This window comes from Dendrobates tinctorius, unplaced genomic scaffold, assembly GCF_039654945.1.
Source record: "Dendrobates tinctorius isolate UK_male_01 unplaced genomic scaffold, ASM3965494v1 ptg000020l, whole genome shotgun sequence".
Classification (NCBI taxonomy): Eukaryota; Metazoa; Chordata; class Amphibia; order Anura; family Dendrobatidae; genus Dendrobates; species Dendrobates tinctorius.
The window spans coordinates 4,905,669-4,932,425 of NW_027361688.1; the positions used below are offsets into that span (position 1 = coordinate 4,905,669).

At 45.4% G+C, this 26,757-nt stretch overlaps 2 protein-coding genes across 4 annotated transcripts; one reads left to right on the forward strand and one right to left on the reverse strand.

Moving 5' to 3' along the window:
- On the reverse strand, positions 1–14,604 carry WDR91 (WD repeat domain 91). The gene is made up of 16 exons (XM_073567506.1): positions 14,417–14,604; positions 12,672–12,803; positions 11,703–11,882; positions 11,415–11,622; positions 11,018–11,100; positions 10,806–10,924; positions 7,878–8,061; positions 7,609–7,764; positions 7,208–7,404; positions 6,971–7,121; positions 6,799–6,893; positions 6,561–6,723; positions 5,340–5,448; positions 5,066–5,178; positions 1,820–2,017; positions 1–398 (listed from the first exon to the last, which is right to left on the reverse strand). Exons 2-16 carry the CDS (start codon positions 12,792–12,794, stop codon positions 237–239), a joined length of 2,241 nt encoding a protein of 746 aa, XP_073423607.1. The 5' UTR covers positions 12,795–12,803; positions 14,417–14,604; the 3' UTR covers positions 1–236.
- Positions 12,535–25,564, forward strand: STRA8 (stimulated by retinoic acid 8). Of its 3 annotated transcripts, none has more exons than XM_073567509.1 (9): positions 12,535–12,644; positions 19,998–20,187; positions 20,287–20,362; positions 21,176–21,260; positions 21,533–21,691; positions 22,352–22,643; positions 22,722–22,798; positions 24,588–24,693; positions 24,790–25,564. In XM_073567509.1, the coding sequence occupies exons 2-9, from the start codon at positions 20,026–20,028 to the stop codon at positions 24,865–24,867; spliced, it is 1,035 nt and encodes a 344-aa protein (XP_073423610.1). In that variant the 5' UTR covers positions 12,535–12,644; positions 19,998–20,025; the 3' UTR covers positions 24,868–25,564. The 3 variants fall into 3 exon arrangements, with proteins under 3 accessions (XP_073423610.1, XP_073423608.1, XP_073423609.1); XM_073567507.1 differs by lacking the exon at positions 12,535–12,644 and adding an exon at positions 17,448–17,602; XM_073567508.1 differs by lacking the exon at positions 12,535–12,644 and adding an exon at positions 17,609–17,761.
- The last annotated feature ends 1,193 nt before the right edge of the window (positions 25,565–26,757 follow it).

Below are 26,757 nucleotides of genomic sequence, written 5' to 3' on the forward strand. Positions count from 1 at the left end.
GAGGGGGACACTACACTTTATTGGAGTAATACGGTAACCATAATACTGCGCTCGGTGCCGGACTGTGCGGCGGCCATGACGGCATCTGCTCCGGTCCTGAGAGGGGTCACTGGAGGACTGTGGGTACCGGATCTGACGAATGGTCCCGGGCGGCCGGCCGTCGTGTCATCCTCATATATCGGACCCTCGGACGAAAAGGAGGCGGCCGGGTCCTTCCGTTAAATGTGCGGCCCCCGCTATTTCTGGGCCAGCAGGGTGGTCAGCCGGATTTTTCCGTCCATGGAGGCAGTTAAGCAGGTGCCACATTCCACGGCCGTGCTCCAGTCCACGGTGACCACAGGGGCCCGGTGCCCCCCGAGGGACAGACAGTTCTCCAGCGTGCTGCCGTCACTGTTCAGCTGCAGAGAAGGAAACAGAGAGCAAAGCGTGAGGACAGTCCACCCAAAAGCGGCACAGTCAGCTCTGCTACACCGGCGTCTAAGGAGTGTATACAGGCAAAAAGCGGCACAGTCGGCTCTGCTACACCAGGATCTGAGGAGTCTATACGGACCAAAAAGCGGCACAGTCGGCCCTGCTACACCGGAATCAGAGGAGTCTATACAGACCAAAAAGAGGCACAGTCGGCACTGTTACACTGGAATCTGAGGAGTCTATACAGACCAAAAAGCAGCACAGTCGGCTCTGCTACACCGGAATCTGAGGAGTCGATACGGACCAAAAAGAGGCACAGTCGGCTCTGCTACACCGGAATCTGAGGAGTCGATATGGACCAAAAAGAGGCACAGTCGGCTCTGCTACACCGGAATCTGAGGAGTCTATACGGACCAAAAAGAGGCACAGTCGGCTCTGCTACACCGGAATCTGAGGAGTCTATACGGACCAAAAGCGGCACAGTCGGCCCTGCTACACCGGAATCTGAGGAGTCTATACAGACCAAAAAGAGGCACAGTCGGCCCTGCTACACCGGAATCTGAGGAGTCTATACAGACCAAAAAGAGGCACAGTCGGCTCTGCTACACCGGAATCTGAGGAGTCTATACGGACCAAAAAGCGGCACAGTCGGCACTGCTACACCGGCATCTGAGGAGTCTATACGGACCAAAAAGCAGCACAGTCGGCTCTGCTACACCGGAATCTGAGGAGTCGATACGGACCAAAAAGAGGCACAGTCGGCTCTGCTACACCGGAATCTGAGGAGTCGATACGGACCAAAAAGCAGCACAGTCGGCTCTGCTACACCGGAATCTGAGGAGTCTATACGGACCAAAAAGAGGCACAGTTGGCTCTGCTACACCGGAATCTGAGGAGTCTATACGGACCAAAAAGAGGCACAGTTGGCTCTGCTACACCGGAATCTGAGGAGTCTATACGGACCAAAAAGAGGCACAGTTGGCTCTGCTACACCAGAATCTGAGGAGTCTATACGGACCAAAAAGCAGCATAGTCGGCTTTGCTACACCGGAATCTGAGGAGTCTATACGGACCAAAAAGAGGCACAGTCGGCTCTGCTACACCGGAATCTGAGGAGTCTATACGGACCAAAAAGAGGCACAGTCGGCTCTGCTACACCGGAATCTGAGGAGTCTATACGGACCAAAAAGCAGCACAGTCGGCCCTGCTACACCGGGATCTGACTAGTCTATATGGACCAAAAGCGACACAATCTGCTCTGCTACACCAAGCAGCGCAGTCGGCTTTGCTACACCGAGCAGCAAAGTCGGCTCTGCTACACCGGCATCTGGTACGTTTACACGGCACTGATATCACAATTTGTGAATAAAGTAGACATCACTGAGCAGCCGTCATCATCTAATATCACCTTATAAATGACTCCGCCGGTGCTGGAGCACGTCAGCATGTAGTTGCCTTCCGAGTCGAAAGCGAAAAGTCGTCCGCGAGGAAACTGGACCTGTTTGTACCCCGAGTACCCGGACAGCATGAAGGGCCCGGTGGCGTCAGGAGGCAGCGAGTACTCCGACACTTTCTGACCGCTCTTGTGAATGTTCCACTGAATAAACTGCAGAGAAAAAAAAACATTATTCCCCGACTACGGGAAGCGGAAACTGTCAGCAAGCTGGTGTCAGTGACACACGCTGATCGGCTGGGGACATTGGTCCTACACGTTTATAACAACTTAGCAACTAGTCTGCATTAAACACAGTGTTGTCCGTTTTGTGTATACAGCTCCGGTGCAGATCTATGTGTATCCATGGTGTGATATGCTATGTGGATGTCATTTTTTTGTATATTCCTATTTCAGTTATTTTCATAGTGTTTTTCTTATTACATTGGAAGTCTACAGCCTCACTGTATCTGTCTCTTGATGACCCCCTGTAGTGCATTAATCCCTAAGGCCCTTTGTTCTCCTCTGGGAGGCCTGGAAACCACCCAACTGGTTTGACTACCCCTGGACAAGGAAGGGGGTGGGCAGAGAACAGGAGCTGGGCAAGTCAGTTCCGGTGTGGACTGGATCGTAAAGACTGCATTTCAGAGAGAAGGACCCATTTTTATCCCACTGCTGCCACCAGTTGTCACGGGGTCCTTCTCTGGTATCACACAATCAACAGAGAGCAAGCGAAGAGTGAACAATTCCAAGACATTTATTCAGGCAAAAATACGAAAAGGTCCATATTCAGTCCACCACACAAAGGATAAGATAGTCCAGAATAAGAATGCAGTCCAGTATCAGGATAAAATGTCCAGGGAAACGAGATTCCAAAACTCTAGCACCAGAGGATAAAAATGGGTCCTTCTTTCTGAAATGCAGTCGTTACACGATCCAGTCCACACCGGAACTGACTTGCCCAGCTCCTGTTCTCCCCCGACCCCCTTCCTTGTCCAGGGGTAGTCAAACCAGTTGGGCGGTTTCAGAAACCGTCCACATTAACATGCTGAAAGACTACCACGACCGATCTCTGCCTGTTCTAGCTGTCTGCCACCCCCCTAGTGATACCGCCGGCGACGAGTATCTCCCAGATCTCCTCCAGGTTGCCCAAGCGGGAGGATCACTGGAACAAGTGCCCCTGAGCTCCCATTTATCGGATATACAAAAGGACGATATTGTCGCCGTACTAAGGCCGAGGGCTGCTGCTTTCTCCTTAAAGCCGGGGAAGACTACTCTCACCAGCCACCATGTGGAAACCCGCGGACAACGCCCCATCCAGCAGGCTGCCTACCGGGTTCCAGAGGCAGTTCAAGGCATGATAAAGAACGAACTGGAGGAGATGAAACAACTGGGAGTTATTCAGCCATCTCACAGTTCTTGGGCCTCTCCTGTCGTCCTGGTCCCCAAGAAGGATGGTACAACACGATTCTGCGTTCATTACAGACGACTAAATGATGCCACCAAGAGTGATGCTTATCCCATGCCCAGGATTGATGATCTATTGGATCGTCTGGCCAGTGCCCAATTTGTGACCACGTTAGACTTGAGCAAGGGGTACTGGCAGATACCCCTAACGGAGGACGCTCGGGAGCGCTCAGCCTTCATTACTCCATTTGGGCTTTATGAGTTCCTGGCAATGCCCTTTGAGATGAAAACTGCCCCCGCTACTTTCCAGAGACTGGTGGATCGACGGTTACAACAATGTCAGGACTTTGCCTCTGCTTACTTAGACGACATCGCCATTTTTAGCACAACCTGGGAGGAACATCTTAAACACTTGGGCATAGTGCTGGACTGTATCCTTACTGCAGGACTGACCCTGCGCCCTGATAAGTGCCAAATAGGGATGGCTGAGGTGCAGTACCTCGGGCATAGAGTAGGGGGTGGGACCCTAAGGCCTGAGCCTGCCAAGGTGGAAGTCATTAGCAACTGGTGTAGACCCCAGACTAAAAAGCAGGTACTTGCGTTTTTAGGAACTGCTGGTTACTATCGCAAATTTGTTTCTAATTTCAGCACCTTGGCCAAGCCCCTAACCAACCTGACCCGCAGGAACATGCCTAGGAATGTGACATGGACGACGGCATGCGAGGATGCCTTTTCAGCGTTAAAGACTGCCCTCGTCACTGCTCCTGTCTTGGCTGCCCCGGATTATAAACGCAGGTTCCTCGTGCAGACAGATGCATCCACCTTTGGGATTGAGGCAGTACTTAGCCAAGTGAACGCCGCCGGAGAAGAACATCCTGTTGCTTTTGCCAGTCGGAAACTACTGGATCGGGAAGTTGCCTATGCCACTATTGAAAAGGAGTGCCAACTCCTTCACATGGCTGAACCGCGTATCAGGGGACAATGGAAGATTGCTGCGGTGGAGCTTGTCCTTACAACCCTACAGCTTCTCCATCCAATACAAGCGGGGAAGCCAACACCAGAACGCCGATGGACTGTCTCGACAAGAACAACCATAGGCTCCCCAGGCCGACCTACCCCTGCCACTGTAGAAGGAAGTATAAATACCTGAGCAATGTGGACTAAAGTGAGCAGGCCAGAAGTCTGTGTAGACCTCATGGCGTGCTCACTTATTATGGGGGGGGGGAGAGGTTGTGATGGTGTGATATGTTATGTGGATGTCATTTTTTGTATATTCCTATTTTTAACAATTCCAGTTATTTTCATAGTGTTTTTCTTATTACATTGTAAGTCTACAGCCTCACTGTATCTGTCTCTTGATGACCCCCTGTAGTGCATTAATCCCTAAGGCCCTTTGTTCTCATCTGGGAGGCCTGGAAACCGCCCAACTGGTTTGACTACCCCTGGACAAGGAAGGGGGTGGGCAGAGAACAGGAGCTGGGCAAGTCAGTTCCGGTGTGGACAGGATCACGTAAAGACTGCATTTCAGAGAGAAGGACCCATTTTATCACCTGGTGCTAGAGTTTTGGAATCTCGTTTCCCTGGACATTGTATCCTGATACTGGACTGCATTCTTATTCTGGACTATCTTATCCTTTGTGTGGTGGACTGAATATGGACCTTTTCGTATTTTTGCCTGAATAAAGGTCTTGGAATTGTTCACTCTTCGCTTGCTCTGTTGATTGTGTGATACCAGAGAAGGACCCCGTGACACATGGTAACAGACTACAAAAAAAAACAAACCCTGTGTAGCCAGACCCAGCATGCGCCGCTCACCTTCCCATCCTCTCCGATGCTGTACACGGCGTTCTCATCGTAGCTGAAGTCTACAGAATACACCTCTCCGCAGTGCGCCTCCCAGCTCATCGCGCACTGGTGCTGCTGCATATCTGCGGAGCGAACACACTGACTGTATGACCAGCATGCACAAGGACACATCACTTACAGGGACAGTACACCCCAGTACGAAAGAGGAAGGAAAACGAAGGAGGACAGCGCCCTCTACTGACAAGGCAAGAGGGAAAGAGAAACACCACACTGAGCCATTTACCAAAGAGCCGGATCACACCGTCAGCGGCACCGGTCACCAGCAAGTTGCCGTTATGATTGAATGAGGTGCAGTTCACAGCGATGGGAACGGGCTCCAGAGAGAACTGCAGCTGTGGAGGGAAAAACGTAGACGTGTATATGTATTTACCCATTGACTGCACCAGCAGAATAGTGAGTGCAGCTCTGGGGTATAATACAGGATGTAACTCAGGATCAGTAATGTATGTACACAGTGACTGCACCAGCAGAATAGTGAGCGCAGCTCTGGGGTATAATACAGGATGTAACTCCGGATCAGTAATGTAATGTATGTACACAGTGACTGCACCAGCAGAATAGTGAGTGCAGCTCTGGAGTATAATACAGGATGTAACTCAGGATCAGTAATGTAATGTATGTACACAGTGACTGCACCAGCAGAATAGTGAGTGCAGCTCTGGGGTATAATACAGGATGTAACTCAGGATCAGTAATGTAATGTATGTACACAGTGACTGCACCAGCAGAATAGTGAGTGCAGCTCTGGAGTATAATACAGGAGGTAACTCAGGATCAGTAATGTAATGTATGTACACAGTGACTGCATCATCAGAATAGTGAGTGCAGCTCTGGAGTATAATACAGGTTGTAACTCAGGATCAGTAACGTAATGTGTGTACACAGTGACTGCACCAGCAGAATAGTGAGCGCAGCTCTGGGGTATAATACAGGATGTAACTCAGGATCAGTAATGTATGTACACAGTGACTGCCCCAGCAGAATAGTGAGTGCAGCTCTGGAGTATAATACAGGATGTAACTCAGGATCAGTAATGTATGTACACAGTGACTGCCCCAGCAGAATAGTGAGTGCAGCTCTGGAGTATAATACAGGAGGTAACTCAGGATCAGTAATGTATGCACACAGTGACTGCACCAGCAGAATAGTGAGTGCAGCTCTGGAGTATAATACAGGATGGAACTCGGGATCAGTAATGTAATGTACACAGTGACTGCCCCAGCAGAATAGTGAGTGCAGCTCTGGGGTATAATACAGGATGTAACTCAGGATCAGTAATGTAATATATGTACACAGTGACTGCACCAGCAGAATAGTGAGTGCAGCTCTGGAGTATAATACAGGATGTAACTCAGGATCAGAAATGTAATGTATGTACACAGTGACTGCACCAGCAGAACAGTGAGCGCAGCTCTGTAGTAACACCCTATACAAGGCTCCTTACTTGTTGTTTCATGGTCTTCGTGTCCCACAGTAACAGTCGTCCCGGCACTTGGTTGCCGCCGTTTTCTCCTATCCCGGGGATGGGAAGATCTGGGGCTGATGATGGCGCCGCGGCTGAACACACAAAGGATGTCCCGCTGGGGTTACATGCCAGAGAGAGGATCCTAGGAGCACAGACATCGTCAGTGTCACATACCGCACACGTCTATGATCTCGGACCCACGTCGGGCAGCGCTCACCTCGGCATGTCGTCACAGATCCCGATCTCACAGAGGTTTTTCTTGGCTTCGGTGTCATAAAGGCGAACGGTGCCAACCTCACTGCCCAGCAAGAGCTGCGCTCGCAGAGAAGAACAAAGCGGTGACGTGGGCTCTGAAGGTGTGGGGCCCCGTGTACGCCGCCCGTACTCACCAGTCTGTCCCGCTTAGTCGCCCACTCCAGCGACAGGAGGGCAGATTTAGATATGGCCGACGCCTTGGTCTGCATGATACCGTCGATGGACCAGACTTTGATAACTCCGTCCACGTCCAAGCTGGCGACGCGTCGGCCCGAGCAGTCGACCCTGAAAGGGAGACACGAGAATCAGCGCGACCATCCATACACCTCTGTCCGCTGCTTAGCTTGTTACAATGTGTCAGGAAGGATGACCTGCAGTGCATGATGGAGGAGTGGTGCTCTCCATACTCGTCCTGGCTGAGCACGATGAACGGCTGCTCCGCTTTCTCTCCTCCACCTGACGAGCTCCCCTTCACCCCTTTCATCAGAGCGTCCACCGGGTCATGCGGCGTCTCGGGGCGAAGCTCGGACTCTGCGTCTGAGGTCTCCGACTTCTTGTCCAGGCTTTGCTGTAAGAGACCACACATCTTCCACTGTCACATTTTCAGGTTTCCTCTCGTGCTGCCCCTACTCTCTAGAACGCTCTTTCTAGGCTCAAACTTGCCCAACTTCAAAAAAGTCTTAATAGATCTTCAAAACGGACCTATTCACTTCCACCCCCCTTCAGATTGGTTTAGGATTCTCATTCCCTCTTTTCGTAAATTTCTTCTCACCTGTGACTGCGTCTTGGAGAACAGTTCCTTCCTCTCCTGGAGGCGCCGCTGCCTCTGTTGCACCATACCGACATCAGCGACCGCCGGGACGCCGAGGACACTGGTCACACTCTTCACGTCCTTAGTTACACAAAGGGTCTCTTTTGTTTTCTGGGCCTGAAAAATAAACATTTAATTAGTACTGTTCTGTTATCAGCCACGTGAGGCTACAGAGAGGCGGCCATTACACTCGGGGAGTCACTGTCCGGACACAAGTGACGTGTCTGTACCTGACTATTCCCCGGCTCTTTCTTCAGGGGGAGACCAGCGGCGCTCTGTGTCGGAGAGGACATGGCGGCCTGGGGAGATTTGGCGACTACTTTCTTGCTCTGTGGCAGCAAAGACGAGAGGAACCCGGTGGTCTTCTGAGACTGAACAGCGGATCCAGAGCTCCTCTGGCTGGAAATCATAGTACTGCGAACGTGAGCACAACATTACTGTCACAACAGTAGTATAGTAGTTATATTCTTGTACATAGGGGGCAGTATTATAGTAGTTATATTCTTGTACATAGGGGGCAGTATTATAGTAGTTATATTCTTGTACATAGGGGACAGTATTATAGTAGTTATATTCTTGTACATAGGGGGCAGTATTATAGTAGTTATATTCTTGTACATAGGGGGCAGTATTATAGTAGTTATATTCTTGTACATAGGGGGCAGTATTATAGTAGTTATATTCTTGTACATAGGGGACAGTATTATAGTAGTTATATTCTTGTACATAGGGGGCAGTATTATAGTAGTTATATTCTTGTACATAGGGGGTAGTATTATAGTAGTTATATTCTTGTACATAGGGGCAGTATTATAGTAGTTATATTCTTGTACATAGGACCGGTATTTTAGTAGTTATATTCTTGTACATAGGGGCAGTATTATAGTAGTTATATTCTTGTACATAGGGGGCAGTATTATAGTAGTTATATTCTTGTACATAGGGGGCAGTATTATAGTAGTTATATTCTTGTACATAGGAGCAGTATTATAGTAGCTATATTCTTGTACACAGGGAGCAGTATTATAGTAGTTATATTCTTGTACACAGGGAGCAGTATTATAGTAGTTATATTCTTGTACATAGGAGCAGTATTATAGTAGTTATATTCTTGTACATACATAGAAGCATTATTATAGTAGTTATATTCTTGTACATAGGGGCAGTATTATAGTAGTTATATTCTTGTACATAGGGGCAGTATTATAGTAGTTATATTCTTGTACATAGGACCGGTATTTTAGTAGTTATATTCTTGTACATAGGGGCAGTATTATAGTAGCTATATTCTTGTACATAGGGGGCAGTATTATAGTAGTTATATTCTTGTACACAGGGAGCAGTATTATAGTAGTTATATTCTTGTACATAGGAGCAGTATTATAGTAGTTATATTCTTGTACATACATAGAAGCATTATTATAGTAGTTATATTCTTGTACATAGGGGCAGTATTATAGTAGTTATATTCTTGTACATAGGGGCAGTATTATAGTAGTTATATTCTTGTACATAGGACCGGTATTTTAGTAGTTATATTCTTGTACATAGGGGCAGTATTATAGTAGCTATATTCTTGTACATAGGGGCAGTATTATAGTAGCTATATTCTTGTACATAGGGGCAGTATTATAGTAGTTATATTCTTGTACATAGGACCGGTATTTTAGTAGTTATATTCTTGTACATAGGGGCAGTATTATAGTAGCTATATTCTTGTACATAGGGGCAGTATTATAGTAGTTATATTCTTGTACATATAATAATGCTTCTATGTAGTAGTTATATTCTTGTACATAGGGGGCAGTATTATAGTAGTTATATTCTTGTACATAGGGGGCAGTATTATAGTAGTTATATTCTTGTACATAGGGGGCAGTATTATAGTAGTTATATTCTTGTACATAGGGGGCAGTATTATAGTAGTTATATTCTTGTACATATAATAATGCTTCTATGTAGTAGTTATATTCTTGTACATAGGGGCAGTATTCTTGTACATAGGGGCAGTATTATAGTAGTTATATTCTTGTACATAGGGGGCAGTATTATAGTAGTTATATTCTTGTACATAGGGGGCAGTATTATAGTAGTTATATTCTTGTACATAGGGGGCAGTATTATAGTAGTTATATTCTTGTACATAGGGGGCAGTATTATAGTAGTTATATTCTTGTACATAGGGGGCAGTATTATAGTAGTTATATTCTTGTACATAGGGGGCAGTATTATAGTAGCTATATTCTTGTACATAGGGGGCAGTATTATAGTAGTTATATTCTTGTACATAGGACCGGTATTTTAGTAGTTATATTCTTGTACATAGGGGCAGTATTATAGTAGTTATATTCCTGTACATAGGAGCAGTATTATAGTAGTTACATTCTTGTACATAGGGGCAGTATTATAGTAGTTATATTCTTGTACATAGGAGCAGTATTATAGTAGTTATATTCTTGTACATAGGGGGCAATATTATAGTAGTTATATTCTTGTACATAGGGGGCAGTATTATAGTAGTTATATTCTTGTACATAGGGGGCAGTATTATAGTAGTTATATTCTTGTACATAGGGGGCAGTATTATAGTAGTTATATTCTTGTACATAGGGGGCAGTATTATAGTAGTTATATTCTTGTACATAGGGGCAGTATTATAGTAGTTATATTCTTGTACATAGGGGGCAGTTTTATAGTAGTTATATTCTTGTATATAGGGGCAGTATTATAGTAGTTATATTCTTGTACATAGGGGGTAGTATTATAGTAGTTATATTCTTGTATATAGGGGCAGTATTATAGTAGTTATATTCTTGTACATAGGGGGTAGTATTATAGTAGTTATATTCTTGTACATAGGGGGTAGTATTATAGTAGTTATATTCTTGTATATAGGGAGCAGTATTATAGTAGTTATATTCTTGTACATAGGGGTAGTATTATAGTAGTTATATTCTTGTATATAGGGGTAGTATTATAGTAGTTATATTCTTGTACATAGGAGCAGTATTATAGTAGTTATATTCTTGTACATAGGGGCAGTATTATAGTAGTTATATTCTTGTACATAGGGGGCAGTATTATAGTATTTATATTCTTGTATATAGGGGCAGTATTATAGCAGTTATATGTAATGATGTGGTCCTGATGTCACTCACAGCTCGGAGTCTCCCAGGCGATCCATGTTGGAGACGTAGTGCGGCAGCTTATGGTGAACCATAGGGCCATCATCACCTTCTTTTTTCAGCCGGTGCGTCTCTGCTTGCAGAGCAAAGAGCTAAGAAAACAACAGATGTAGATAGCTAAGGAAAAAAACTAAAAGATTTCCCTCTAGATCCTCAGCCTCGCTCTTCTTGCCGCCCCTCATCACCTTCTGTCTCAGCGCCTCGTTCTCCTCTTGTACATGGAAGAGTCTGTGACACTCTGCATCAAAGTTCAGGAGAGTTGGAATAGGTGCGGGGTAAAGAGTTAAGGGAAAACTCCGTCTCTAATAAACTTACACAATTACATGATTAAATTCATACAATATGGAACATTCTGTCCTGGCTTTATATTATGCTTTTCTTCTCGGGTCACCCCCAAAGATAAATTTGGGATTTTGCAGGTTCCTTTTATCAAGGTACAAACAGCATTGTGGGAGTCTGTTACATTACACAGCATGGCATTCGATGCGCAGACACTGAACCAGCAGGGACAATGGGGGATCTGCACAATTGTATCCGCAGACACTGAACAAGCAGGGAATTTTGCTTTCCCAGTAAGGATATGCATGCACTGGAAGAGGACGCTGAGGAAGTTGTGCAGAGACACCGTGAAGGTGTCTGCCCACTGCCGGGAGAAGTACGTGGAAAAGGTTGGGTTGACATCGGGCGCAGGAAGAAAAGGAAGAGCGAACCATTCCTTCCATTCCGCCTGATTCTGCAGCTCCGGCGCCTGCTTCTGGAAGAAGTCGTGCGCTTTGTCCGTCCGGCTGCTCTGTAATATAATATTACGTACGGAGCGATTACCAGGTGTACGCTGCTGGAGGATTAAGGAATCTATACCTAGACCCGCACCTGTATTGTGCACACCAGGTAATATCGGAACAGGCTGGTCTTCAGCTTGTTAACGGTCGGCCGATAGACGTCTTCCAGTCGGCTGAAGAGTCGCCGCTCTAGGTAACTCCAATAATCCACCAGCCCGTTCAGGTCATAACTCTGGATAAACTGCAGTAATTGCTCCACGATGCGATCCACCTTAGAAAAAAAAAAAAAAAAAAAAAAAAAGTCATATTTGACCAGGTGGCATGTCCCTCCCCCATACTTTACACCGCAGGACATCAGCAATTACAGACTTTGCACACCTGTGTCGGATTAACAACCTTTATGGACAGTTAAATACCAGATTAATGGAAGATAAATGAAGCAGTGGGATGCAAAATTATTAGGTTTACAGGCGAACTACATGAAGATCCCATCTGGCTCCATATATGGCCTCTTCTCAAGTCCGGGTCCAGGTGAGTGAGGGATGGGGTGCACTGTAAACTCAATGAATCAACCACTGGTCGAAAAGCCCAAAGCATGTGATAATCCTTTGATTCATAGTCATTTTGACTTGACCTCCCCTTTAAGGAGGACCTATGACTTACCCTAAATATTTAATTATTTTACCCGGTGTGAATGCCGCCGTTCTCCTGAATCTGGCGATGTTTTTGGTTTGTCCCTGCGCCTCTCCGTTCCGGAGATATGGCCGCCTCTTTCCGGTATTTTAATCATGGCTCGGTACTAATGTGAGTGTGGATTCTTAGACAACGCCCACAGAGAAGAGTCAGGAACACGCCCACTTGCCTAATAAGGACAGATTTATATTCAGGGGAAAAGGGGCCATATCTCAGGAACGGAAAGGCGCAGGGAGAAAAGAAAAACATCGCCGGATTCAGGAGAACGGCGGCATTTACACCAGGTTATAAAAAATACATAAGGGCAAGCGACAGGAAACGTAGAAGAACCTACAGAACGGTAAGAAAAGCTCGGACTGTAACTTACACGGAAACCTTTCTCTTTATCAGCTTTAATATCCGCCTCAAAATACTTCAAGGTGTTGGTGAAGCCCCTGAAGGTCAGGTACTCCCGCACCAGGTCATCTGTGCGCTCCACCGCCGACGTCATCCCCAACGCCTTACCATAGGAAAAGCAAAAACAGTATTACAGAATGATAGCAGATGGGAGGGCCGCCATGATGGATCCACAACATGCCAATCCCCCGCGGTGACATGTAACGCCGTGATCGGCCTCCATGATGCCGGATACATCCCTGGTGCACTGGAGGTCAGATCTCACCACAGCCCGACACTCTGCCTGTTAGATCCTGGGTTACATTATACTGTATCGTTATTATATATTACACATCACATTATTACAGCTGACATGACCCCCATGTGTGCGCAGACCCTCGGGGGGGGCAGTGGGACACTTTTCTTTATTTATTCCTCCTTCTCGCCTTACAAGAGCTGTAACTTTTTTAGTTTTTGGTCCATAAAGCTTTTTTTTTTTTTTTTTTGTGGAAGTTTTTATTACCCACTTTGGGGTCCATACATTTCCAACAAATGTCACATGGAGTCTAACTTCTGCAATCAAAGGCAGCAGATTAACCCATTAGCTGCTGCTGCTCATGGCAGTGGTATGTAAGGGGTTAAACTGCTGCAATCGCATCTGGTTGGGTCACACTCCGGTGCCGGCTGTAGGATGCAGCTTCCGCTTGCCCGCTCCATACATGCAGCGCTCGCATGTACAGTGGATGTCGCCCGCTGATACCGGAGTGCTCCTCGATACACGCCCCGGTGTGATCAGTCACCGCGCACAAGTCAGGAGGAGGCGATCCCGTATGTGAGCCCCCTCCCATCACAATGGGACCCCAATAGATTTCCTTTGGCGCAAAGACGGGGGGGCTCCAGTTTCTGGGACCTTCATTGGAAAGTGTACGGTCTCCTGACCGATCGATTGGGGGGGTCCCCTTCTATCTTCTCTGCATCCCCACCAATAGTGGACAATGGGGGCCCCATAGGATTTGGATGTGGGGGGGGCCCCATAGGATTTGGATGTGGGGGGGGCCCCATAGGATTTGGATGTGGGGGGGGCCCCATAGGATTTGGATGTGGGGGGGGCCCCATAGGATTTGGATGTGGGGGGGGCCCCATAGGATTTGGATGTGGGGGGGGGCCCATAGGATTTGGATGTGGGGGGGGGGCCCATAGGATTTGGATGTGGGGAGGGGCCCATAGGATTTGGATGTGGGGGGGCCCCATAGGATTTGGATGTGGGGGGGGGCCCATAGGATTTGGATGTGGGGGGGGCCTCATAGGATTTGGATGTGGGGGGGGGGCCTCATAGGATTTGGATGTGGGGGGGGGCCCATAGGATTTGGATGTGGGGGGGGGCCCATAGGATTTGGATGTGGGGGGGGGCCCATAGGATTTGGATGTGGGGGGGGGCCCATAGGATTTGGATGTGGGGGGGCCCCATAGGATTTGGATGTGGGGGGGGCCCCATAGGATTTGGATGTGGGGGGGGCCCCATAGGATTTGGATGTGGGGGGGGGCCCATAGGATTTGGATGTGGGGGGGCCCCAGCAGTGTGAGACCAGGGCTTCCTCTGCACATTATATGTCACACTGGGCTCCCACGTTCCAGTGCAGCAGATTCCGCGCCGTTCCATTAGATTCTCTTAGCCCCGCCCACGTTCCATCCTCCACGTGCCGCTACACCACTGACACCTGTACCCGAGGCTCTTACCTCCCGCGGACCCCGCTCTGCCGCTGTCACTGTGGGCACTGTGCTGCTGGCGCCCTGGTCACATGACACAGCCGGAAGCGCCGGTCACGAGGGGATGTGAAAGTCCCCTATACAGCAGCAGCAGCAGAGTGTGCGCCAGATAGAGCCTTCCCACATCCGCCATGTTGGAATGAAAGCGAGGCTGACACAGAGCTACGGCAGTAATCCGCCGCCTGTCGTTAGTGTTTACACTCCAGATTATACTGTGTGATGTGTTTATACAGCGATCACAATAAAACAAGCTTTATTGAAAGTGACGTGTATTCAGTACCGTCCATAACCGCATTTATTACTCTGCATTCGGCCGTGTTCACACGTTCAGTATTTGGCTTGGACGTGTCCACACTTGCCATGACAGCTGGGGGCTCTGCAGATGACCCTCCTGTGCCTGATGCTACGATCTTCCTGTGAACGTCGGCCCGTAGCCGGCGTTCGTAGATGTGATTATCACTACGTATAGCTCAAGTGATCGGACGATCGCAGCTACAACCTATTAAATACCGTAAAAAAAAATGGAAAAAGCAAAAGCTCAAATCACCCCCCTTTTGACCCATTAAAATAAAAAAAATACACATATTTGATATCCGCGCGTTATTACTGCCTAAAACAGCGCCACATCTGTCCATAGTTCATGTCTGGTATTGCAGTTCAATCCCATTGACTTTGATGAGCGTGAGCTGCAGTACCAGACATGGCCTGTGGACAGCTGTGGCGCTGTTTCTGGAAAATAGTGCACATGACCCTGCTGGTTGGGGAAGGAATGCTGCTGATAGGGGTCTTGTAAGGAAGGAAGGGGTCTGCGGGGTGAGGGCTCCTGCGTCTGCTGTAAAGTATTGCAAGGCTATTCCCATCCTATAGAGTGATTATATATGGCTACGATCTGCCATCTGTTCAGGATCGGGGGTCTGAACCAGTATTACATCTCCATCATTCCCAGTGGACGGACCCCCGGCGAACACTATATGATGCCATTTCCTAGCAATAATAATAACTTTCCTGCCCTTTACAACAGTAACTATAAAAACACAGGTTACCCCGACTATCGCCTGGCACTGTCCTAGTGACACTGTGGTCGGTACTGTCATGGAGACACTGTGGTCAGTACTGTCATGGGGACACTGTGGTCAGTACTGTCATGGTGACACTGTGGTCAGTACTGTCATGGGGACACTGTGGTCGGTACTGTCATGGTGACACTGTGATCAGTACTGTCATGGGGACACTGTGGTTGGTACTGTCATGGAGACACTGTGGTCAGTACTGTCATGGTGACACTGTGATCAGTACTGTCATGGGGACACTGTGGTCTGTACAGTCATGGCGACACTGTGATCTGTACTGCCATGGTGACACTGTGGTCGGTACTGTCATAGCGACACTGTGGTCGGAACTGTCATGGCGACACTGTGGTCGGTACTGTCATGGTGACACTGTGGTCGGTACTGTTATGCCGACACTGTGGACAGTACTGTCATGGTGTCATGGTGACACTGTGGTCGGTACTGTGATGGGACACTGTGGTCGGTACTGTGATGGGACACTGTGGTCGGTACTGTCATGGCGAGACTGTGGTCGGTACTGTCATGGCGACACTGTGGTCGGTACTGTCATGGTGACACTGTTGGTACTGTCATGGCGACACTGTGGCGACACTGTGGTCGGTACTGTCATGGCGACACTGTGGTCGGTACTGTCATGGGGACACTGTGGTCAGTACTGTCATGGCGACACTGTGGTCAGTACTGTCATGGCGACACTGTGGTCAGTACTGTCATGGCGACACTGTGGTCGGTACTGTCATGGCGACACTGTGGTCGGTACTGTCATGGCGACACTGTGGTCGGTACTGTCATGGCGACACTGTGGTCGGTACTGTCATGGCGACACTGTGGTCGGTACTGTCATGGGGACACTGTGGTCGGTACTGTCATGGTGACACTGTGGTCGGTACTGTCATGGTGACATTGTGGTCGGTACTGTCATGGGGACACTGTGGTCGGTACTGTCATGGCGACACTGTGGTCGGTACTGTCATGGGGACACTGTGGTCGGTACTGTCATGGCGACACTGTGGTCGGTACTGTCATGGCGACACTGTGGTCGGTACTGTCATGGCGACACTGTGGTCGGTACTGTCATGGGGACACTGTGGTCGGTACTGTCATGGCGACACTGTGGTCGGTACTGTCATGGCGACACTGTGGTCGGTACTGTCATGGCGACACTGTGGTCGGTACTGTCATGGCGACACTGTGGTCGGTACTGTCATGGGGACACTGTGGTCGGTACTGTCATGGTGACACTGTTGGTACTGTCATGGCGACACTGTGGTCGGTACTGTCATGGTGACACTGTTGGTACTGTCATGGCGACACTGTGGTCGGTACTGTCATGGCCACACTGTGGCTAACTGTAGAGCGACGGCGTGTTTTCTGACAGTGTTGCCCTTTGTTGGGGACTATAACGCTCAGTACAGCACACACCCTGCGCATCACAGTGCCTGACAGGGTTGTCTCAGACCCTCCAAGTGCTCCATGTTGTGCCTGTCAGGTGTGGGCAGGGTCGGAGCCAACGCACGCCGACCATGGACCAACGGCACCAAAGGGCAGAATCAAAATGGCGATGACAAAACACATCCTAAACAAGAATAGGAAAAATTGAAAGCGAAGAGCGGCCCCGAGGGGCCACATACATAGAGGGCTGAGCCTAGTGCGGTGCTTTATCGGGGCCCCTGCGTCAGCACTTATAAGACTTTCATATAAGATTTATTTGGACACTTCTAGGCCCATGGCTGCCTCTTTTGGGCCCCTGTATGAGGGGAGGTGACAGCAGCCTCCTGTCTGTGAGGAGGGGGCTCCCATTATTTTACTTCATGTCCAGTCACGTTCTCCCGCCCTTTTTTTCCCCTTAGAATCCTGCCCTCCTGGCCTCCGCAGTACGCGATACAGTTCTTCTCATTTCCTCCCATCTGATTGGTTGCTGAGAACGCCGATTGGGTTCTTCTTTCTTCTGATTGGTCAGAAATGTTGCTGGAGCGTAACGCGATTGGTCTCCGCTGCGGCAGCTTCTTGGCCAGCTGTAGATGGAATTCCGCGGGCCTGAGTGGTCGGGAGAGCGACCCTGGTGCGGCGGGCAGGTCCTAGCGCAGTAAGTTGTGGTGAGACCCCCGGCATGTGACATGTGGGGGGTCAGGACTACACTGACAGCCATCACCGAGCCAGCGGAAAACTCCTATGGAAGCCCCCTTCAAGGGGAAGCGCCCCAGGAGAGTGGAGACCCGAAGTGTTGTCAGTTCCCATAATACAGGTCAGCTGAGACCCTTGGAGAGACCTCAGGCCTTAACCCGTTCAGGACACAGCAATTTTTCCCACAAAACTACAATAACTAGAATTTTTTATAATTTGGGCGGGTTTAAGACGTATTTTATATATTTTTTTTTACGTTTTACGGTGTTTTTTTGTTTTATTATTTTTCGTACATTTTTTTCACATTAACTGTGTGGTATGAGCAACCAGAAAACTTTATTCCACAGCTCAGCCCGAGTGTGAGAAAATGAAATTTATTTATTTATTTTCAGGGCACGTTTTATTTATTTTTTTTACATTTTATGGTATTTTTTTTTTGTTTTATCTTTCTTGCATTTTTTTTACATTTTATGTTTTTTTTGTTTTATTTTCCTTGCTTTTTTTTCACATTTTATGGTACTTTTTTTTGTTTTATTTTTCTTGCATTTTTTTTTTACATTTTATGTTTTTTTTGTTTTATTTTCCTTGCTTTTTTACATTTTATGGTAATGGTAGTTTTTTTGTTTTATTTTTCTTTCATTTTTTTTATATTTTATGGTAGTTTTTTTATTTTATTTTCCTTGCTTTTTTACATTTTATGGTAATGGTAGTTTTTTTGTTTTTCTTGCATTTTTTTTTACATTTGATGGTAGTTTTTTGTTTTATTTTTCTTGCTTTATTTACATTTTATAGTATTTTTTTTGTTTTATTTTTCTTGCATTTTTTTGACATTTTATGGTAGTTTTTTTTGTTTTATTTTTCTTGCATTTTTTTACATTTTACGGTAGTTTTTTTGTTACCTTTCTTTCTTTTTTATATTTTATGGTAGCTTTTTTTGTTTTATTTTTTTTTACATTTTATGTTAATGCTAGTTTTGTTTTATTTTTCTTGCATTTTTTTTACATTTTATGGTACTTTTTTTGTTTTATTTTTCTTGCATTTGTTTACATTTTTGGGTAGTTTTTTGGTTTTATTTTCCTTTCTTTTTTTTTTTTTTTCATTTTATGGTACTTTTTTTGTTTTATTTTTCTTGCATTTTTAACTTTTTATGGTAGTTTTTTGTTTTATTTTTCTTGCATTTTTTTTTTTACATTTTATGGTAGTTTTTTGTTGTTGTTTTTCTTGCTTTTTTTACATTTTATGGTAGTTTTTTTTGTTTTATTTTTCTTGCATTTTTTTACATTTTATGGTAGTTTTTTCGTTTGGTTACTTTTCTTTTTTTATATTTTATGGTAGTTTTTTTTTGTTTTATTTTTCTTGCATTTTTTTTACATTTTATGGTAGCTTTTTTGTTTTGTTAGTTTTCTTGCATTTTTTTTACATTCCCCATGTGGCATAAACAATCGGATTACTTTGTTCCCTTTATTCCACGGCTCTATCAGAGTGCGATAACACCACATCTGTTTATTTTTTAAATTTTTCCTAAAAAAAAACAAAAAACCTTTGATTCCATGTTGCGTTTTTTAGTATTATTTTGAGGGATTAAATATGACTTTTCTGATCACTTTTTTTTTGAAAGGGGAATAAACAAAAAATATTTTTTTATTCACTTTTTTCGGTGTTCCACATGTGGGTGAATTACCAACATCATGTTAGACTTTGAGCCATTGCGTATCTTTATTTTTTATTATTTTTTTCTACTATAAAGCTTTTTTTATTTTTTTAGTCTTTTCTCCTATAAAGCTTTTGTTTTCTTATTTTTTAGTCTTTTCTCCTATAAAGCTTTTTTATCTTACCTTTTTCTTATTTTTTTAGTCCTCCTTTCTCCTGTAAAGCTTTTTCTTATTTTTTTTTTTACTTTTCCTGTCTCCTGTAATTTTATTTTTACTTTTTTATTATTTTTTTTTAGTCCTTTTTTTCTCCTATAATACCACGCGATACTTTGTATATTATGCCTCTCGCAGGTCAGAATAAATAAAAGATGGCCGACCCTGGCATTATTAGGTCCCCCGTACCCTGTCGGGGGGGCTTTTGGGGGCGACATAAAATTCTCTTCCCTTCGTTTAACCGCTCAGATGCCGACGTTGGTTTTCACAGCCGCATCTAACGGGGTTAATCGACTGGGATCGGAGTGATCTCTGATCCTGACCGCAGGCAGCTGTCATAGACGACCTTATATGCTATTCACTAAGGGGTTAAATGATTATTCTTGGGTAAGCGGGTGATGCTGACAAGGGGGCGGGACATGACACAAGCTCCGCCCCTTCAGGGAGGAATGGCTGCCGGTGTACTATGCTCTGTGTTACCATTTGATCCAGACATACATGACGGACGCGTGCGGTCTGAATGGACGCGGCAGGTGAAGGCGGCAGCCAAAAAGGGAGAAACAGCGGCAAGAGACCAGCGAGGAAGCGGAAAGCCAGAACCCCAAGCTCCACATCCGTCCCGCAGCTCATCCAGAATCTACGGGACCTCGTGTTCCCCGAACCCGATACAAAAGCCACCAGGGTAGGGGGGCGCAAAGATTCCTCGCCCTAGGGCACAATTCACACCCCCCCACCTCAATTGTGATGTGTTATTATTTTATGGACCTTTCTCATAATCCAGAAAGAGGTTCTGCAGCAGGCGAAGCAGTACATCCTGCAGCTGGAGAGCACTCTGGACTCCCTGCTGAAAATGAAAGGTGAGCATACAAAAAAATGAATTGTAATGTGAACAAGCACCGATCCGATGCTACATTAACCCCCGCAGGATACGGCGTTTTCTTCCGTTTTTTTTTTTCATTGGGGACCATTTTTTAAAAAAAATTTAACTTATAAAATTAGAAAAGTTTTTGAATCGCCAGAACTTTTTATTTTTCTATCATTTTTTTTTTTTTAAGTTAGCATAGTGACAGGACAGATTATTAATTTTCAGCTTGAATTGATGTTTTTAATTTTTTTTTATATTTTTCTGCAATAAAGAAACTTAAGGAACTTATGGAGACTGAAAAATAAAGATGGATAGGCTACTATATTTAAAAAAAAAATCGATGTTAGAGGCCCCACTGCTGACCCTGTGGATGTGACTTTTAATCACTTTTCTGAAAAGCAGATGAATGAAATATAGCAATTCTGATTTTTTTTTTTTTTTTTTTTTAGGTGTCAGGAATAAAAGGGTAGCTTTATTTTGGAATTTTTCATTATTATTAACATTCCCCAGGGCACACTGTAAGGAAGGCGTGGATATGTTAAGGTGTCTCGCCACCATCTTGGTGCTGTGGCTTGGACATCATTACTATAGTACAAGAGATCAAAACAATCATGGGTGGGGCGAAAAAAAAGGAAAAAAAAAAAATTTGATAAAAAAAAGAAGAGTATGAGGATGGAAAAATAAAAAACCGTTATGGCTTTTGGGAAAAAGGAGAAGAAAAAAAAAACAATTGTAAAAATGCAATGGTTGATCGGTGCATGTGTGAAGGCCCGGTCTGTTATAATGTGGCTGCCTTATCCCTCAGCTGACATTTTCCTGGAGCACAGCGCCCCCTACAGCCTGGATGATGTCAGGGAGGAATTTTTACAGCTCGTCGGTAGCGAGGAGGGGTAAGTGACAGAGACGAATGCTTCAGTAAAAAGCGACCTCCACCTTTTTCCTTTCTTTACATTGAACCCATTTGGCCATCAAAGTAATATATGGACAGCAGGCTATTATTTTGTCACCCTCCATTATAGATGATAGAAGGGTGTCCCAGGATGTTGGACGCCTTTTAAAAGATGTCATAAGACAGAAAAAAAAGGAGCGCACATTGAGTACAACCCACTGTAAGGTTTTCCTTTGCTGCTGACCCTTCACTACCTTATTATTTCAATGTTAGAGGCCCCACTGCTGACCCTGTGGATATCGATGACATCGACCCTGTGTTCCTGTACATGCAACCGGAAATTCAAGAAAATCTCAATGAAACAGTGGAAGAATTGAAAATAGAAAATACTGGAGCGCCTTTATCCTCACCAGAGCTAATGGAATTCGAAAAGTAAGTATCTTTACAGTATGTAAAGCAGCTGTATCATACTCCAGAGCTGCACTCACTATTCTGCTGGTGCAGTCACTGTGTACGTACATTACATTACTGATCCTGAGTTACCTCCTGTATTATACCCCAGAGCTGCACTCACTATTCTGCTGGTGCAGTCACTGTGTACATACATTACATTACTGATCCTGAGTTACATCCTGTATTATACCCCAGAGCTGCACTCACTATTCTGCTGGTGCAGTCACTGTGTACATACATTACATTACTGATCCTGAGTTACATCCTGTATTATACACCAGAGCTGCACTCACTATTCTGCTGGTGCAGTCACTGTGTACACACATTACATTACTGATCCTGAGTTACCTCCTGTATTATACCCCAGAGCTGCACTCACTATTCTGCTGGTGCAATCACTGTGTACAGACATTACATTACTGATCCTGAGTTACATCCTGTATTATACCCCAGAGCTGCACTCACTATTCTGCTGGTGCAATCACTGTGCACATACATTACATTACTGATCCTGAGTTACCTCCTGTATTATACTCCAGAGCTGCACTCACTATTCTGCTGGTGCAGTCACTGTGTACATGCATTACTGTATTATACTCCGGAGCTGCACTCTATATCACACTTATATTCCTCCCCCAGGTATCTGCGCTTCTATAAGCAGACGGTGGACCTGCTGGTGGACAGCATGGTGGTGTCTCAGGCGCAGGTCACTCTTCCTGTGGTGTCGAAGGCCATCTCCAATCTGTGGCAGGAGCTTCTCCGGAGCGGGAAAACCAACAATTATCAGAATTACTTGTCCCAAGACAGAACGGCCGCCTTGTGCTCCTTCTCCTCCCCCCCGGACACCGGCTGCCGTAACGGGCGCATAAGAGACAGTGGGGCGGAGAGTCAGGAGGCCACCAGCTCATTCCTGTCCTCCACCCCTGAAGATGTGAGTGATGGAGGTGGTCGGGCTCCCGGGGAGACTCCACGTCCGGCACTGATCATAGCTTAATTTTTCTGTTTTTAGATCCTATTGGACGACGCTTTCGAATTGGCGGCTGTATTTCTAGATCAAGGAGCAAATCGGATGACGTCCAGCCCGGGGTAAGACGCCATCGCAGCAGGCATGGAGGGAAATGCTCTGTATGGCACAGCCCGGGTGTACGAGGAACGTGGGGGACTGTGCAAACACAGCATTAAGCCTTACTCCAGTCACACCCAAAGCTGCAACAGAGCCCCTTCAATACAAGTGTATTGTAATGTAATGTATGCACACAGTGACTGCACCAGCAGAATAGTAAGTGCAGCTCTGGGGTATAATACAGGATGTAACTCAGGATCAGTAATGTAATGTATGTGCACAGTGACTGCACCAGCAGAATAGTGAGTGCAGCTCTGGAGTATAATACAGGATGTAACTCAGGATCAGTAATGTAATGTATGTACACAGTGACTGCACCAGCAGAATAGTGAGTGCAGCTCAGGAGTATAATACAGGATGTAACTCAGGATCAGTAATGTAATGTATGTGCACAGTGACTGCACCAGCAGAATAGTGAGTGCAGCTCTGGAGTATAATACAGGATGTAACTCAGGATCAGTAATGTAATGTATGTACACAGTGACTGCACCAGCAGAATAGTGAGTGCAGCTCTGGAGTATAATACAGGATGTAACTCAGGATATGTAATGTATGTACACAGTGACTGCACCAGCAGAATAGTGAGTGCAGCTCTGGAGTATAATACAGGGTGTAACTCAGGATCAGTAATGTAATGTATGTACACAGTGACTGCACCAGCAGAATAGTGAGTGCAGCTCTGGGGTATAATACAGGATGTAACCCAGGATCAGTAATGTATTGTATGTACACAGTGACTGCACCAGCAGAATAGTGAGTGCAGCTCTGGGGTATAATACAGGATGTAACCCAGGATCAGTAATGTAATGTATGTACACAGTGACTGCACCAGCAGAATAGTGAGTGCAGCTCTGGGGTATAATACAGGATGTAACTCAGGATCAGTAATGTAATGTATGTACACAGTGACTGCACCAGCAGAATAGTGAGTGCAGCTCTGGGGTATAATACAGGATGTAACTCAGGATCAGTAATGTAATGTATGTACACAGTGACTGCACCAGCAGAATAGTGAGTGCAGCTCTGGGGTATAATACAGGATGTAACTCAGGATCAGTAATGTAATGTATGTACACAGTGACTGCACCAGCAGAATAGTGAGTGCAGCTCTGGGGTATAATACAGGATGTAACCCAGGATCAGTAATGTATGTACACAGTGACTGCACCAGCAGAATAGTGAGTGCAGCTCTGGGGTATAATACAGGATGTAACTCAGGATCAGTAATGTAATGTATGTACACAGTGACTGCACCAGCAGAATAGTGAGTGCAGCTCTGGGGTATAATACAGGATGTAACTCAGGATCAGTAATGTAATGTATGTACACAGTGACTGCACCAGCAGAATAGTGAGTGCAGCTCTGGGGTATAATACAGGATGTAACTCAGGATCAGTAATGTATGTACACAGTGACTGCACCAGCAGAATAGTGAGTGCAGCTCTGGGGTATAATACAGGATGTAACTCAGGATCAGTAATGTAATGTATGTACACAGTGACTGCACCAGCAGAATAGTGAGTGCAGCTCTGGGGTATAATACAGGATGTAACCCAGGATCAGTAATGTAATGTATGTACACAGTGACTGCACCAGCAGAATAGTGAGTGCAGCTCTGGGGTATAATACAGGATGTAACTCAGGATCAGTAATGTAATGTATGTACACAGTGACTGCACCAGCAGAATAGTGAGTGCAGCTCTGGGGTATAATACAGGAGGTAACCTAAGATACATGGTTCTTGCCTTGCAGCAGTCCTATACCTGATGTTTCTCTATGGAGCAGTCCAGAAAGTGAGGAGCAGCTGCACCAATATGTCTCTGATTTCTTGAGAAGGAAGTTCTCTCTCTGCCCCCAGGTTTGTTTGTGTCTCTGCTCTTGTGGTGTCAGTGTGGCCGGCACTGTGTCCGTGACACGTACAGGAATAGAATATAACGCCTCCTCTGTTATTTAGGTCTCCGCTCCGCAGTACGATTACGAGACGCTGATGCTGAGATGCACGGAGAACTTTGATGATTTGGACGACCTCTGAGGAACGGCAGACCTCCATCCGATACTGTTTGTCACTTCTGCCCCCCGAATAGGTCAACGTTTCCTTACTTCTCATGGAAGTTCGCCCATTTCTTAGTTATATACGTACGCGGGAAAGCCGAGCGACAACATCTGTCCGAGGATTCCTATCGGTTGTCGCCCGGCTTTCATTGATGCAGACATTGTGCCAAATACCCCACAGCGTATAGTCAGTGTGAGTGGGAAATGCAAGGGTTAAAAGATCGTAGAGAAGGACGGAATCCGGTGACATGACCTCAGACAGCCATCCGTCACGTACGTCCCTGTAGTTATCGGTCGGTTAAAGATTATTTATTATTATTAGAAATGGGATTATTTATGTGATTTCTGGGGGGAAAAAAAGTTTTAAGATAAATATTTATAAAAAGTTTATATTTGTTACAATGTTATCAATGTTCAGGATTTTAATCGCTCCCCCCTTAAAAATATTGAAAAGAAGAAAAAAAATACTGCACCAGGTGGCAGATTTGCCTTTCAGAGTCTGGAAAAGCTGGGTAGGACACCATCAGTCATCCATCTTTTGCAAAAAAAAACCAAAAAACTATAACCAAGATTTGTGATGTCTGGGGAGCGACGATCTTAAAGATTTGTTATATTTTTTCATGTGTTCTCGTTCCCACTTTGTTAAATGTTATAATAAAATCTATTTATTGAGGGAATGTGCCGAGATTATTGCTTTTATTGGACTTTTACTAGATCCGGTGACCAAATCCCTGAGCCGACTTCTCGTGGGATTACTCATATACTGACTTTCCTGCAAAGAATGGAAACGGCCTGTGAAAATTAGGGCTTTAGACTACAGGGTGAAAGATTTTTGCCATGGTTTTTTTTTTTTTTTTTTATGTCATTCATAGTACGGGTTAAGGTACAGTTTTATAGATTGGATCAATAGAAACAGGATTTTTAGTGGCAAAATATTTTGATTATTTTTTCATGCTTTTATTATGAATTTTGTGTTTACTTTTTTTTTTTATCCCCCAATTGGCCCCATAAAGTACCGTAATATTGTCTAACAATTAGCAGCAGCATAGTAATTCTGGCCAACATCTTGAAGTAATCCTGGGTTTTATCCTGTAATAATGCTCCCATCCTGATCCCTATTTTGTAGTAATGTCCCAACTTCATAGTAATGTCCCCATCTGGGTCCCTATCCTGTAATAATGTCCCCATCCGGGTCCCTATCCTGTAATAATGTCCCCCATCCTGGTCCTCATCTTGTAGTAATGTCCCAATGCTGGTCCCTTTTTTTGCAGTAATGTCCCCATCCTGGTCCCTATCTTGTACTAATGTCCTCATCCTGGTCACATCTTTATAGTATTGTTCCTATTTTGTAGTAATGTCCCCCACACTAGTTCTCATTTTATAGTAATGTCCCCATCCTGGTCCCTATCTTGTAGTCATGTCCTCATCCTGGTCACATCTTTATAGCATTGTTCCTATCTTGTAGTAATGTCCCCCACACTAGTTTTCAGTTTGTAGTAATGTCCCCATCCTGGTCGGTCTCTAGTAGTAATTTCCCTATCTTGTAGTAATGTCCCCATCCCGGTCCCTATCTTGTAGTGATGTCCTCATCCTGGTCACATCTTTATAGCATTGTTCCTATTTTGTAGTAATGTCCCCCACACTAGTTTTCAGTTTGTAGTAATGTCCCTATCTTGTAGTAATGTCCCCATCCTGTTCATATCTTTATAGTATTGTTCCTATCTTGTAGTAATGTCCCACACACTAGTTCTCAGCTTGTAGTAATGTCCTCATCCTGGTCCTATCTTGTAGTAATGTTGCCATGTGGGTCCTCATTTTGTAGTAATGTCCCCATCCTGTAATAATGTCCCCCATCATGGTCTTCATCTTG